Here is a 16,178-nt window from a genome sequence, read left to right on the forward strand (position 1 = left end):
GTCTTGAGCCCAAGTGAGGCTGACAGAGCCGGAGAGAATACGAGGGACTGAATGTTGTGATAAGATGTTGCACTCAGGAGTGAGGAAGGGAAGGAGTGTGGAAGAGCAAGTTGGAATCACAGGGGGAACGTCAGCATTCCTTGCAGAGAGTTTCAGGATCTGAGGGCAAGGACAGAGCCAAGGTCACGGGTGTTTGTAGTGCCTGCTGGCTTGTCTCCGTACACCCTAAGTCCTGCGAGGGAAGGGATTACCCAGCGCCTGGCACATGATGGACACCCAGCAAACATTCGAATGAACAAGTGGATAGGGTGGTGTGGAAACTCAGATTGGACAGTGAGGCATTCAGGCATCTGTAAGGACAGGATGCTGAACCCGCCATCAACTTCATTGTTAAAGTCACTGAAGAAAATCGCATGAGAACCAGGGGGAGAACAATAGAGTCCCATATTGAATTATTAAGGATTGTGGGAAGACACCTGGTTTTAGTCGATAAAACTGACAAGGATACAGGGAGTGATAAAAGCCGACTGTAACTGGTTTTGGAGCCCCGGTCCACCTGCACCAGAGTAGGTAGGAGACTTGCTACATCTGCAGCTTTGAGCGCTCCACCCTGTTGAACTGGAACTTCTGGGAATGGAGTCTGGGAAACTGTATTTGTAACGTGTTCGACACAGATGCTTAGGCCCAGCCAGTGAGTTTCAGGAACCACTAGTGAGATTCTGAAGGGGAGCTGTTTGCTTTGGCCAGGTTTGGGAAGCAAATGGAAATAAGGAGTTTGCTAGCTTTTCTTCCTAACCAAACAAATTCAGAGCAGTGGGAAAGACACCCCAAAGCCTCTTAAAGAAGAGCTTTGAAGGAAGTGGCTTCAAGAGGAAAGCAGTTGCAGTTAAGTCAAAGAAGGAGACAGTGCATGATGGAAAATGGCTGGGCTGTTTGTAATGACTGTTTCTAAAATGTTCACATGGATTCCTTCCATGGTTACGAAAAGACTCAGGATTCAGTTTGCCCTTTTATTGAAGAGTGGGGTTAAGGCTTATTATCAATTGCCCTGCCATAAATAGAAACGGCCTAGAGCACTCCTGTGTGTGTGTGTGTGTGTGTGTGTGTACAGAGATGTGACAAACTGTATACACGGGTGTTCACATGGTGTGTATATTCATTTCAAGTCTGAAATAGCCTTCTTCTCAGGAGTTTTCTTGAAGTGGATTTTATTGTAATCATCTTCACAGTGCCCTTTCACTTTTGGACAGTGTTCAAAGTGGTGGTATTTTAACATCTGAAGCATACCAACTTCAGCTTGGATATATTTTTGCATCTACGGGCGTGAAGGGGACTTGGGGCTTCTGCTGGTATTCTAAAAGGTTCCTCTGTCCTGGAGCCAGCTGGGGGAGGGAGACTCGCACACTGACCCACAGGCGCTGGAGATCTCTAGGTGGCAGCCAGAAAAGTGGGACCCGAGGAGCCACATTGTCACAGAGCACCAAGCTGGAGCCCTTTAGGGACAGAAGGAGAGCCAGCTGAGTGGAGACTAGAGGTGCCTCAGCCCCGCTGGCTGGGCGAAGAGCAGGAGCAGAGGAGGGTGTTGTGGGCGGGTGAGCTGGACCGGAGAGAGATGAGGTGCCAGGGCAGGGGTTTGAGGACAGGTGAAAGCTGGAGGGAATGCGATTTTTGAACAGAGGATTCGTTTAAGGTAGAATCATGTGAGACCATTTGTTCCCCTGCTCCTTCTGTGGTTGGAGTGCTCCAAATTCTCCCGTCTGAGTTGAAGGCCCTGTATTTGAACTCCTTAGCCCCAGCCAGTGACTTGGAACTTGTTCCTCTCACCCTGCATTTACTCGTACTACCCACACAGTTACCCTCTGTCAGGCGCTGCTAACTGGCAGCCGCTAACAACTTTCAATAAACGTGTGTGTCCCTTCTGATAGTTTTGAATCCTGAGGAGTATATACTCTCCATGATTCCTGAACTCTCAAATTTACATCTCTCTCAGTATCTCCCCAAAGTCAGAAACCATTGCTTTTTTTGCTATTATTTTTGGCAGGTTTCCGATAACTACCAACCCTGTAGGCCTTTATTTCATCCTGTAGTGCATTTTGCTACATCTGCACCCCCGCCTTCCCACCCCCCGTTGATGGCCAAGGACTTTGTGGCAACTCTCTACAGTAGAACTGCTACCGTCAAAAGCTTTGGATAGAATATGGCTCCAAACCACACTAAGTGCAAAGGCTTATGTCCTTGAGCGTAACAGGGGAGGTCAGCAAGACATTTCTGAGTGGGAACACTTCCAGGTATCATTTGGGGTAAAGACACCATGTTTGCCCAAAGAGAAAACTATTTATAGATTTTCTGTCTGGAAGAAACCATTATCTGCTTTTGGTGGGCTCATCACTTGATTAGCATCCAGTGTTCTCTTTCTTATTGTTTTAGTCCTTTTATCCAAGAAGTAATGGATATAGAAATGTTGACCGAACTTGCCCAAGGTTGCCCAGACTCCGGGAGGTGTGATGAGCCTTAATTAAAAAATGCTGAAGAACGAGGTGGCTGGGTGGCTCAGTCAGTTGGGCATCTGATGGTTGGTCTCAGCTCGGGTCTTGACCTCAGGGTCATGAGTTCAGGCCCCACGTCGGGCTCCACGCTGGGTGCGGAGCCTACTTAAAAAAAAAAAAAATGCTGGAGAAAATGTCTTTAATAGGAATAATAGGCTTTCCTTGTTGTTCTTCTATTCTCTCACCTAATACATATTTTGTAGTTGTTAACATTTACTTAATAATAGCTGAACACAGAAAAATGAAGAGTTACTGCGTATCTTAATGAATAGAGAGGAAGTTGCCTGGGTGGCTCAGTTGGTTAAGCAACTGCCTTCGGCAAGGGTCATGATCCCGGAGTCCCGGGATCGAGTCCCGCATCGGGCTCCCGGCTCAGCGGGGAGCCTGCTTCTCCCTCTGACCTTCTCCCCTCTCATGCTGTTTCTCTCTCTCTCTCTCTCAAATAAATAAATAAAATCTTTAAAAAAAAAAAAAAAAGAGGAAGTTGAATATGAAATTTAATTTGTTTCCTAGAAAAGAGTCTCCTTAGACTGAATCGTTTGGTAGGATGGCCGATCTGACTTTTCTGGTCCTGAGAGGGTGACAAGGAGCAAAAAACTGACGGCCTGTTCTCTTCTGTGTTGCATGTGGTGGGCACAATGGCCCCATTTGGGGATGAAGAACTGAGGCCAAAGGATGATAAATGGGTCACCCAAGGTAACCTAATTGGACACTTGTGGAATAAGAATTCAAATTCAGGTCTCCCTACTTTCTGACACTTCTCTACTGCACAAAGTCTCCTTAAAACTGAACGATGCTTCACATCAGATACATCAGGGGGACTGGCTATCCATTGTGCTGCTCTACGTCTTGAAGAGAGAATGGACTACCTGCACGTTTCTCCCGTTTAAAAGCAAGCAAGCATTAACTAAGTAATACTAAATCTATTCTTTCTTTTGTTCTAGATTTTCTATCCCAGCAAGGATGGCACAAAGATTCCAATGTTCATTGTGCATAAAAAGGGCATAAAATTGGATGGCTCTCATCCTGCTTTCTTATACGGCTACGGCGGCTTCAACATATCCATCACGCCCAACTACAGGTAAGCATGGAGCGCTCCAGGAACTTCAGCGTGGATGTGATCCTCCCCCTACAGTGGCAGGAAAGCAGAGACGAGTCCACTAACTCATTGTTTCAAATGTACATAACTGTATATTTCTCGCTTGTTTTTTGTGGAGGGGCAGGATTGTGTGTTAAGTACATGCCCTTTTGGTCAGGAATTTCAGGAGCACAAGCTAATCTTGTGTCTTCAGTGAGTAGGTTGTTTGAGAGCTAGACGTTGAGGCTGGAGCTGCCAGGCTACAGACGGGGAGTGTCAGCTGAGGTTTGGACAGAAGGTAGTTGTCCCCGCACAGTTTGTCATTTGCTGTCCCGCCACTGCCCTCAGTATTCTCTTCAGAGGGAATGATTTTTTAGCTACTGATTATATTTTTCAGCAGCACAGAGTCTTAAAATAGACTATCTTAATATTCAGCCATAAGTACACTTTCTGTATCTGCTATTACTTCATTTTAAACTGTTTATGTAATTATTTCCCAATAAGTATGGTTCAGGGAGGGAAAAATCTGCATTGCCACATTTGCTGTTATTTAAATATCTTCTGTTATTTGCAAACTTGGATTTAATATCCCATTCACAGTATAAAATGGAATTTGCGTTGAGCACTTTTAGTAAAAACAAGGAGTCTCCTACCAGCAAGACCAGCCATGAGCCAACTTCTAAATAGAGCCTCATATGAAATCTGATCCTATTCAGGAAGAAATTTATGGACTGGTGACTCCCAGGACATAAATTCAGGGTAGATTCAACTGGCTGCCCCAAATACGAAGACAAGAAAACTGTTGCTTTGTTTTGAGCCTTTGATGGTTCGGTGTTTAGGATTTGATGAGGTACGAAACATGGTCCCTGCCCCACAGTAGCTTATAGCCAAATTGTGAACTGCCTTGGACATCTGGTAAAAGAGTTGGATTTTATCCTTTTGTTAGTGAGGAGCTGATGAACTTGTAAAATCATCATATGAATACATTGAAGGGAAACCAGTTAAAAGAGTGGAGCAGGGGTGGTTCTTCATTCACCTTACGGTGACACTCTGCATTCTGCAGCGTTTCCTCCGCACCAACCATTATTCAGGGCAGGGCCTGAGCCACAGATGGGCTACCCACCTCTTGCCAGTTTCCTGGGCAGTCAGATGTGCTCTCTCATTCGTATGTCCGTGTCTGTGTGATTAAACCATATGCCATATTTATTCTTTGTGATGATTAGTCTAAGAATGCAAACCAGTACCTGTTGGTTCATTAGATTAACCTAATCCTTAAAACAAAAAAATAAAATGTGTCATTGTTCACCCTTCTTTATCACTTAAAGTGATGAAATTCAAGCTTCAGTTTCGAGTCATGGTGATGCCTGAGGGTAGGGCCCATGAGCATGTGTTTCATTCAGTGAACAAGTTAAGAGACTCGCATCCTGAGCCCCACTTTCCTTAGTCCCTGCAGTGGGTCTGTCATGGAGACAACCCTGATTCTCGAGCAGATCTATAGCTAAAACTGCTTGTCTTTGTTCATTTGTACAAGTAGTTATTAATCCTGCTCCACTGGGACTTGAGAGATGAGTAACGAAGGGTCCCTGCACCATTTTTATCCCAGAACCCAGCAGATATGCTGGGACCTTCTGTAGAGACCATCAGGGATGCATGAACAATGTTGATGAGAAGACCAAGTGATTGAAAATCTGTTTGGCCAATCCAGTTGTGTGGTATGATCACCTCCCCCAACTCCCCTTTTCTCTGAGTCCTCAAGACCCAAGAAATTAGCACTCAGGCCATCTAGAGCCCCAGGTTACAGAAGCCTGCGTTTTACCCAGCTGCTAAAAGGGAGAATGATAAAATTTTCATAAACGCTTCTCAAGACAGAATTAATTTTAGCTATTAGAAATAATGGATGTCATTTAGCACCGTTAGGGTCAGAGTAGAAAGAAGAAGAGAAAACAAAATCCAGATCTCCTAAAGGACTTAAGGGCTTTGTGCTATAGTTTCTTCTACTTATTTCTAGAAAACTTTCTCCAGCCCTGAGCCCTCCATGCTCCCTTTCTGGACCGTGTCCTTGGTCTCCTCAACCCTCTTCACACCTTATGTTACCTAGTTCAGCATCTAAATGTCTATAAAACTGGAACGCCTCTTTAAAATCCCAATTTCAGAAACCGCTTTCTTTATTCCAACTTGAACAATGAGAAGAGAGATACTAGAAACAGTGGAGCAGGGACCGCCACCGGGGATTCCTGCCAGCCCAGAGCCATTCACACCAGGGCTGTGTCACGTGGCTGGAGATACTCAGTTTGCCAACATAATTGTTTCAAAGATGGATTCAGCATGAAATGAGAGCTTCGGGTTCTTTCTCTGTTTGCATCCTGCATTGTGTATTCCCACTTCCTATAATAAAATATTGACCAGTATAGAAAAATGAGATCTACTGAATGCACATGAAAATATATGAACTTTGCAGTTAAACATTAATCAGAACTTTTATATTTTGCACTTTATAATCAAATAGTAAAAACTACGGGGCTCCTATTTCAGTAATGTTACCTGTGGAGTATCTTCGGGGATGTATTTCTTTGGCTGGAGAGAGACAGCGTGGTCCTTACCAGGTGGTTCATGGAAGGTTAATTATTTGAACCGTTTCTCAGTGTGTCCAGGCTCATCTTTGTGAGACACATGGGCGGTGTCCTTGCAGTGGCCAACATCCGAGGAGGGGGCGAGTATGGAGAGACGTGGCATAAAGGTGAGGTATTTCCTCTACAGAAACACAAACACGGCAGAGCCAAAGCTGCGTTTGAACGAGCTGACGGGATTAGGAGCAGATAAGCGTTGTGGCTAGACAAGTGAAAAATAAGGAGATGTTCAAACACGTTGCAGGCACCACCACCCCTCTAAAAACAGCTCCGTTTTTTCACATTTTGTTTTCCTTTGTAATCTATTTTAATGAAGCACACACTTTTCAGAAGCATTCCCTATAAAGCATAATCAGAGTTGGTTTTTTTAGCAATGCACAGGGTACATTTTTATCACTGTCAGAAGAGGGTCTGCGGGGCACTTTTTGGCATTTATTGGCTCTCTTTTGAGTCAAGACCAGGCTCTTTGGTTAGCATTATATGGCTATCTCCAACCAGGTCATTTTCTCTTAAAAAGAGCCATCTCAAATAGAGCTTTCCTGTTCCCAGAGGGAGCATCCTTTTGCTTGTTTTCTTTGATTTTCCCGATGTTGCTAAGAAGTAGCATCCCCCTAGCATTACGGCTGTGACTCTGTCGTGAGCAGGTTTTAGACTCAGGAGCTCACTCGTTTTTCTTTTCTGGTTTTAATGATGCAGTCTCTGTTCTCCGGGCTCCTGAAGCATGTATTCTATTTCGTTGAGGATATTGCTTCAATACTAAGCTTCATTCCCCAGGCTGTCGAAATTTTTTTAAAGCCTTATCTCTTCCTTTTCTTTCCATATGGAGCACATCCTTTCCCCCAGACTTTTGTGTGTCTGGAATTCTTAGACTAACCAATAGCCAGAGGAGGATGTGGGAACGCACGTTCACTCCCACCAGCCTCAGTCTTCTCCCCACTCTCATCATCAGCCATCATTTATAAGAAGGCCTACTAGAACAAAGGAAGCTACCAGGCCTTGGTGTTGGTCAGCAGCATCAGGCAAAAGGGGGTCTTCTCCCACAGTAGGAGCAGCAGACCTGCATACATCCACTTGTCTGAACCTGAGGCCAGAGGCTGTGGTTTTCTGCACCAAATCCAGTCTGCAAAGATGAGGGTAGATCTGTAAAGAGATTTTTCATGAGTACCTGTTAGATGACAAGATGTAGGAAAGGCCAGGCCTGACCCCCTGAACATCCAGCAAGCACCCCAGAGGCTGACATCAGACAACATACTATTTGAGCATCTTAGCAAGAGTGAGTATTTCTCATTAACACACGGGCTCCTGGCCTGCCCGCCATCATTAGGGCAACTGCTCCCAAGTGTCATCCTCAAAATTGTCATTGCATAATTTTGACGCTGACCTGATATTAGAGTTTAATTACACTAAAATCATACTGTGATATTAAGAGATGATTGATCAAAGAAGAATAAGAAAATCTCTACATACATATTTATGTTCCTAATCCATGTGCCAAGTCTGGACCCCCGACACACGTCATTGACTAGTTAAACCGTTGGTGGCATACATACACACACCCCTGCATGGACTCTTGGTCCTGTGGCCTGCTCCTGGAGAACCCAGATTCTTCTCCATAAACCCCGTGGTCATCAGGTGCGCACCGTGCTGTGATAGGCACCAGTACTCTCTCATCTCTGTATTAATGAACCAACTTAATTGTCCAAAAGCCCTGGGGGAAGGGGGAGTTTGGAGCATGAATGAGTCTAAAAGTAGACTGTCTGTATTTAGACTGATTTGTAAACTTTCTCCAAATTTAGGCAGTCAAGGGGCCAGAAACGGATTTTTTCAGTTAGATCCTAGTATACTGAACATTGATAGATCTAAATTCCGTTTATTGAGTTTAAAATTTAATGCTCTTTAAAAAATACAGTCCTATACCCAAAATGATATTATTCCTGGAAACTAAGTAATTCTAGCTATTCTAATTCACCGATAATTTCTTATTAAGATTTTAACATTTGTCTTGATATGAAAAAATTGCTTCAGTAGCACAGCTTCATCTTTAATTGAATTTCTGCAGAAGTGGTTAATCTCAAATATCTAATTAGACCTGTCTGCTTTTGGTTCGTCTCATAGGCAATTACTTCAGACATCTCTTCCGTTGAGGGCCCATCTTTGACTTTTGGCCTTTACTTTCAGACATTCCAAGACCTTACAAATGTTCCTTTTTACATAATTTCTTTGTGTGGTTTTATACACTGGATGACTTCTCTGGGGAGAGGTCTGAGATCTTCATTCAAGAATTGAGCAACTGTAACAGGCTGCTCTCTACACCACCACCTCCCCGCCTCACCCCTGCTTACATTCCCTAAAGAAGGGTGGAACCAAAGAGCTTATTTCTCAGCATTACCTTTTCCAGCTCCGGCCAAAAGGAGGGTGAAGAAGTGCCCCTGTGGGCACACGGCCGTCCCATCCCCGAGAGGGGGTCGTTGCTCACTACTCAGGGTGCAGAAAGGCTTGAGCACAGCTCAAGGTTAAGTTCAGCCTCTCTAATACCTGGGTTCCTTTTGGTTACCTGTTGTACTTTTGTCCCCATGGCTCTCTGACCCAATGGACAGTCTCTTCTCTGTGGGGCCCTGCCGTTGTATTTAGAAAAACACACATCCCCTCTGTGCATTACTGATTGTGGTGTTGATGGATTCCCATAATGCGTAACAAAATTTCAGTTGAGGCATTTTTCTAAATGTGGTGTTCGCCCACTGTGTGTAAGTGATCCATAGCTGAAACTCTGCCCTGTCGTTTGAATTCCCTTTAGGTTAAACGTGTGTGTGTGTATTTTAATGTTTTGTTTCTTAACCATCTTTTACTTTGGTACATTGCAGGTGGTATCTTGGCAAACAAACAAAACTGCTTTGATGACTTTCAGCATGCGGCAGAGTATCTTATCAAGGAAGGTTACACATCTCCCAAAAGGCTGACTATTAATGGAGGTTCAAACGGAGGCCTCTTAGTGGGTGAGAACTGGAGTCTATTGTACTTACTAGTTAACACTCTTGGGGTTTTCAGATACACTGTCCGGACACAGCTCTTGACTTACTTTGGCTCATGGATGGGAGCAAAGAAAGCAAAACCCATTTGTATCAGGGCATCTGATAAAAGACACATAAAGACCCAGCTGAACCCACTGTACACAGGCTTGATTCACAATAGCCTGAGAAGCTTCTCCCCTGCATGCCCCGAGCTCTTCTGGGCTGCACACTGGGTGGGACCCCCGCCCTACAAACTAGATCCACTAGACCCTTTCTAGGATTCAGCCAGCACAGGACTGAGCCTGATAACCCCTGTGATTGTGTTACTTGTAAGATGTGATCACCACTAAACATTTGTTGAATATCTATGCTGTGGGTGCAGAGAGAGGAGTAGTGAAAGAAAATGAGATAGCACATAGACCGATGCACAGCAGAATAGTCAGGAAATCGTTTATGGTATTAATTCACACTTGTTGAGCACCTTATGTGCTGGGCGCTGAGCCCTTCGCATGCACACTCTCATTTGTCATGCATGGAGCCTGAGGGACAGGAACTGGTAGCATTCCCATTTTACCGAGGACCCAGGGGCACGGAGAGGTTGAGCAGCTTGCCTGGTGTCACACAGCTGGAAAGTGGTGATGCTGGGGCCGAGCATGACAAATGAGAGTGTACATAGTCGTTCTAGTCGGAGGAGGCAGACAACACACACCAAAGGCCCTGAGGCCAGCAAGGGCTCAGAGTGTTCTAGCAACAGAGTAGAGGCCCATGGCTGTTGCTGGGCACAGTGAGCGAGGGAGAGTGTCAGGAGGCGAAACCAGGCAGGACCTCAGAGCCAGGCTAGGAGACCTAGTTTACTCTGGGAAATGAGAAGCCTTTGGGGGAGTGTCATAATTTGACTTATTTTTTAATGGGATCGATCCTGCACTGATCATGTTATGGTGTTAGGGGAGGCAAGAGCAGAAAAGTGGGCTGCCAGGTAGGAGGCCTCTGTCCCCGTGAAACATGGTGGTGGCTTGGCCCTGGAGTGTGATGGAAGCTGCTAGAAGATTCTGGGTTTGTTCTGAATTTGCATGTGGATCATATGCAAACTGTAAAAGAGAAGCACGAAGGGCAAATAAATCTAAGATTTAATGGGAAAGGATATTGAAAATACCATATGATTCCAGTGGTGGGAGAGTTTGTTCAGTAATTCACTGTTTCATCCAGTAATTCCTTTATATTTTCAGTTTATTGGTTTACATCTGTTGGCAAACCTGGTTCCTTGAGGAACTTGCAGAAATGGATTTCCCTTCTCAGGGTGTTGAAGGCTAACTTAAAAGGACAGATTCCTGTCCCTCTAATATCTGACTGAGAGCATCAAGTTCTCCCAGGGTAGGACTCAGGATCTGGTATTAGGACTAAGCACCAAAATCAGAACTAGGTTTTTTGCCAGAGGCTGGAGAAGTCCAGATTCCCTTGACTCACTGTTTGTTTGTCGTGCCAGCTTTGATGTGACTTCCTCCCACAGCCTAATTCCTTATGCCGGGTTGGGCTCCCCCACAGTGGTGTTTCCCACTCTGTAATCACTCATTCACTTAACTTTCCCACTAGAACATTCACTGATCTGACTCCAGTGCCAGGCACATGGCGGGATATTCAATAAATATTGTTGAGTCATCAAAACAAAGAAAGTACATTTATGTAACTTCGGTGTACAAAGGCAAGTATTTTTAAAACAGGACAAGAACGTGTGCCAGTATTGGTTAGAGCCTGTGCTGGCTTTCAGGCCTGCCTTGGGCTGTATGAACAGTTTCTACTCACGACACTTCCAACACCAAGTGTATGGGGTTTCTTCCTCCACCTCAACCAACTCTCCTACACCCGCTGGCTGTCCTACACTTCAGTTCGGATAGTGCCCAGAGTGAGCACAGACCCCACGTGGTACAGGCTCAGTCTCCCAAGACTGCCCCCACTTCGGACACCAGTTCCAAGGCCCGGACCCCTCATACTTATGACTGACTGGCTTCCCATTCAGGTTCAGACTACTTGATAAGCCATTCGAAGTATTGTTTGCTGTCTGTCAGGTTCCCATGGTCCGCCTGCTCAGCTTTGGTAATTTGTGAGAACAGCTCCTAGACCCGAGGAGAGTAGGGTGTGTGGTCGAGGGGGGCTTGCAGAATGGGCATGTCCTCTCTGGGAAGGCCACCCTTCCCAGCACTTCAGTGTTCACCAACCTGGAAGCTCTTTGAACTCCACTGCTTAGGGGTTTTTATGGAGGTTCTATTAGGCAGGCATGACAAAGGAAATCATTAGCCATTATTAACTTAATTTTCAGCCCCTCTCCCCTCCCCCAAGGTCAGGGGCGGAGCTGAGAGTCCCACCCCTTTAACCACAGGGTTGGCTCCTCTGGCAACAGCCCCCATCGTATAGCCCCCTAGGAGCCCACCAAGTGTCACTTCTTTAGCATAAACTCAGGTATGGTTGAAAGGGGCCAATTATGAGTTCTAAAAGACATGCTTCTCACCTGTGTCACTTAGGAAATTCCAAGGGATTTAGGAGTTCTGTGCCAGGAACTGGGGACAATAACTATATATTTCTTATCATGTCACAATATCACAGGTTACTTTTGAGATTCTGAACAAGTTCTCCTTGTGAAAAAAAAAAATAGGAATGGGAGCAGGAGACACAAGTTTTCTCGAAAATCCTTGAGTTTTTCTGAATAACTCCCCCATTGAGATTGACTTCAGGGCATGAATCTCCTACCCCTCAGATACACTGGAAGCAGGGAGAAAAGCTTGTGGCCATTAGGCAGGTGGTTTATGATGGTTTCTTCCTGTGCTCTAGGAAAATATGTATTTAAAGTGCTGATTTGTCCTTCTTTATTTAGATGTTTAAAGACAAACCACCCTCCTTTTCCATTCTTTCTGTCTTCGTTTTCAGCTGCTTGTGCAAATCAGCGCCCTGACCTCTTTGGTTGTGTTATTGCCCAAGTGGGAGTAATGGACATGCTGAAGTTCCATAAATACACCATCGGCCATGCCTGGACCACCGATTATGGGTGCTCAGACAGCAAACAACACTTTGAATGGCTTATCAAGTAAGTCTGAGTTCCTTTCGATACATATGGTACATGTTGCTAACAATTTGATATAATACTGAACGCAGTCAAAAGGACAAGTGTTTGACTCTTTGTCCCCTTCAGTGTCTCCTATTTGCATATCATTTACTGCAAAAGGAGTGGAAGTGATGGGAATTCCTCTTTGTCTTCCTTGTTTTGGTCTGGTCTTTACAAAAACAACAAACGACAGAGATGTGGCAGGCAGAATTCTGAAGTCACGCTCCCACCCCCAGATTCCCGTCCCCTGGTCTCTTCAAATCAGACACTAATCAGAGTGCCGCTGTGAAGGGACTTTGCAGATTAAATTCAGGTTACTCATCAGCGGACTTTAAAATAAGGAAATAATCCTCGATTACTGAAGTGGACCCAGTCTAATGACAAAGCCTTAAAAGGCTGAGCACTTTCTCAGGCTGGAAGCCGGGAATGCGGCAGAAGGGGAGGTCAGATTAGAAGCCTGAGAAGCCCTGGATCTGCCCGTTGCTGGCTTTGAAGATGGAGGAAGGGGCCTCTAGAACCTGAGACCAGCCTCCAGCCAATGGTCATCAAAAAAAGGGAGACCTCAGCCCTATAATCACACAGGAACTGAGTTCTGCCAACAGCCTGAATGAGTCTGGAAATAGACTTTTTTCCCAGAATTTCCCGATAAGAGCCCAGCCAGCCAACACCTTGATTTCAGCCCTGAGACCCAGAGCAGAGAACCCAGTTGAGCCAACCCAGACTTCGGGCTGACAGAACTGTGAGATAAGAAATCTGTGTTGTTTTAAAAGCTGCCAAACTTGTGGTAGGTTGTTACCATAGCAATCAAAAACTAATAGAAAAAGGTGTCATTATACTTTCCATCTATGTATGGGATTTTAAGAAGGAAATAAAGAGGGATATATGCAGGTACATTAAACTTGTTTTGTTCTCAGTATAACCATATATGTTTGAAACTGCAAATCGCATTATCAAAATATTGTACAACTGCATTCCTATCCTTCAACCGCTTTGGCAAGACCAATGAGAAAATGACAGACATTTAGACTCTCAAGACCACAAGCTACATTCTTTTCTGGCTCTTCACCGTCTTCGCTTCCCACGTGTAGGGGCTTGGGGACCAGCATCAGCACTTGGGGACTGCCTGTGTCCCCTGTCCCAGTCTTCTCAGTCGACTCCACATTTCAATACAATAACTTCTCCAGTCAAGATTTTTGTTTCATTTTATGTGCTTTTTATGGTTTTAGCTCCTCAGCTAAAATGACCAAAGTTTTATCATTGCAATAACCTCGTTGACAAATCCCAGTAAAAGCTAAAGATGGAAACTATAGTTCAAGTTAATGTAAAGAAAATACACACTTAGTTTAGTCCCATCTAAACTCAAAAATACTGACCGAATTGTGTATCGAAGGCAACAAAATATTCAATGGAACCTAATACTTCTAAAATTAATTTGGGGAAAAAAAAGAAAAGTAAATATCTTTACTTTTCCAACCTAGCTCTCACAGGGCTGTATTCTCATACCTGCTGCTCCCAGAGCAGCAGAGAGCTCAGCCCTACACACTCGAGCCAGAAAGGGCCTTACCAAGAGCTGCTCAAACCTGGCAGCGTGTCCCCCCCCCCCCATCCCAATGAAGGAGCTGGACTTCCACGCTTGGGAATAGTTGGATAAATTTTCTACAGAACTTCTCAGTTTTTTTTCCCCAAGAACTAACCTTTATCTGGAGGGCTGGGGTTGATCCAAGAACAACACTCTGAAATAAGATCAGAAAACTGATCCATTGCTACCCCCACCTTGTCGGTTGGGAGGCTAAACTCCAGAACTTTTCAGTCTTGACTTGGTTAACTGAGCAGAAATTTTACTCTTTTTGACTACTTACCCTCCAAAATAAAAGTCTCCTAAAATAGCCGATTATATTCAGTAATAGCAAACACTGAGAAACAGGACGTCCGTATTGAGTAAAATGTAAAGAAAAAAAATCGAGAGATTTCACTCACTTAACTACTATCAGTTACTGTTTAATTCGACTATACTTTTATTCTTAAAACCTTCTTGTTCCCTTACCTGAAAAGTTGTACTTCAGAAGGCGCTTCCTCTGCTCCTCCACTAACTTTGTTCCCATCAGCCGAAGGCCATTTCTTTCTGCCGGACCATGAGAGCCAGCAGGAGGCCCAGACAGGACCCAGGTTCTTCCCAAGACTGCCACGCTGAGCCTTCAGTAAACATTTTATAGATGGTAAAGGGGCAAAAAGCTGCCATACACTTTGAATTTCAAGTTTTTCAACAAAAGAAAGGCTGGCTCCTATTATACTCAAAATCAGTGGCTTAAAGTCAGTCCACTTTGTAGTAGTGAGAAAGTCAGTCTAAAGAATACAGAACCATTCAAGACCGTAAGTGTGCACACATAGTTAGGATCATCTCACCAGCCCTAGGAGTTTCTTCTTTACCCAGTCTTCCAAAGTGGGAGCCACAGAAGTGACACAGCTCCCCAGTCTGCAGTAGCCCTGGCCACTTTTGACCTCCACGGCGATGCACACAGAGACTGCGGTGGTCACCTGGGGACTAGTCAGCCGCAGTCATTGCTAGTGAAGTTAGGCTGGTAAACTACATGGGTTGCTGTGCCCGCCAGTGCTCCTTGAGCAGCCTCGTGGACAAACCACCCTGCCTTTGCCTTTTAGATACTCTCCGTTGCACAACGTGAAGCTCCCGGAGGCAGACGACATCCAGTATCCATCCATGCTTCTCCTCACCGCTGACCACGATGACCGCGTGGTCCCACTCCACTCCCTGAAGTTCATTGCCACCCTTCAGTATGTCGTGGGCCGGAGCCGGAAGCAGAACAACCCCCTGCTTATCCACGTGGACACCAAGGCCGGCCACGGGGCTGGGAAGCCCACGGCCAAAGTGATAGAAGAGGTCTCAGATATGTTTGCGTTCATAGCGCGGTGCCTGAACATCGACTGGATCCAGTAAACGGACTCTCCCTCTCCCTCCTGACAGCCGAGAAAACCTCAAGGGCTTTCCCACCGTTCACACGGAGAAACCACTGGGCATAATGCTCCCCCCTCCACGGACACTATTCCTGCGCTCAGAGACTGCAGTTGAACAAACTGCTGTGGGAATTTTATCTTTTTTAGGCTTCTCCTTTTTAGCAAGCCCTTGGCGTTTCTTTTTCCACCCTGTGCAGGCACATGTTTTAAAAAAAAAAAAAAATTAAAAAGGCATGTTTGGATCAATAGCTAAGTGGCAGCCAACACATTGTGAATATTAGATTGCTGAATTCAGAGTCGTAGTCGGGCATACTTCTTCTAGAGCACTCAATGAAATCTGCTTCTATAACCATAACTGATATAGCTTTAAATGTGAGAACTGTTCTCATGAAAAAGACTTCTTTGCAACAATAATAAATCTTATTTAAGAATGGGAGGCTTTATTTCTGGTTCCTTTGTGCTGAGGGGCACTCACTCTGGATCGTGTCACTTTTCTACTGGAACAAGCAGTTCACCTTTCCACACAAGTTAGTTTCCAAACAGTGAAGTCCTAGAATGTTAGTGCTGAGAAGAAGGGTGTGCATCCGTTCGGCTCCCTTGTGTCTGGTCATGAAGCTAGCAGAGGCAGCTCACTAGTTTCTGTATTAACCACTCAGTCAGCGGATAATCGGACTCTTTTGATTTAGATACTTACACTGAAAAAGAGTGGACCAGAAGCTTCAGATTATGGGCCTATCAATTTGGTTACGAAGTATCCCTGGACGTCGGAGTAGCTAGCGTATAAAACTCACATGAGTGAACTATCCAGATATATTTATCCAAACTTATCTTCAAATCAGAAATTTCAGCATTTCC

The 16,178-nt window shown here is 44.9% G+C and overlaps 1 protein-coding gene across 3 annotated transcripts in view; it reads left to right on the top strand.

Annotated features, from left to right (window-relative positions):
• LOC113927490 (prolyl endopeptidase) overlaps positions 1-15,546 on the top strand; it is a 114,638-nt gene extending 99,092 nt beyond the window's left edge. For all 3 annotated transcript variants that reach the window (XM_027603354.2, XM_027603355.2, XM_027603356.2), the window contains 5 exons: positions 3,491-3,627; positions 6,267-6,361; positions 9,113-9,244; positions 12,179-12,335; positions 15,012-15,546. In XM_027603354.2, the coding sequence (XP_027459155.1) occupies positions 3,491-3,627; positions 6,267-6,361; positions 9,113-9,244; positions 12,179-12,335; positions 15,012-15,306 (816 nt within the window). In that variant the 3' untranslated portion in view covers positions 15,307-15,546. The remainder of the gene's footprint in view (positions 1-3,490; positions 3,628-6,266; positions 6,362-9,112; positions 9,245-12,178; positions 12,336-15,011) is intronic.
• Positions 15,547-16,178: the final 632 nt, after the last annotated feature.

Source organism: Zalophus californianus, chromosome 7, assembly GCF_009762305.2.
Source record: "Zalophus californianus isolate mZalCal1 chromosome 7, mZalCal1.pri.v2, whole genome shotgun sequence".
NCBI lineage: Eukaryota > Metazoa > Chordata > Mammalia > Carnivora > Otariidae > Zalophus > Zalophus californianus.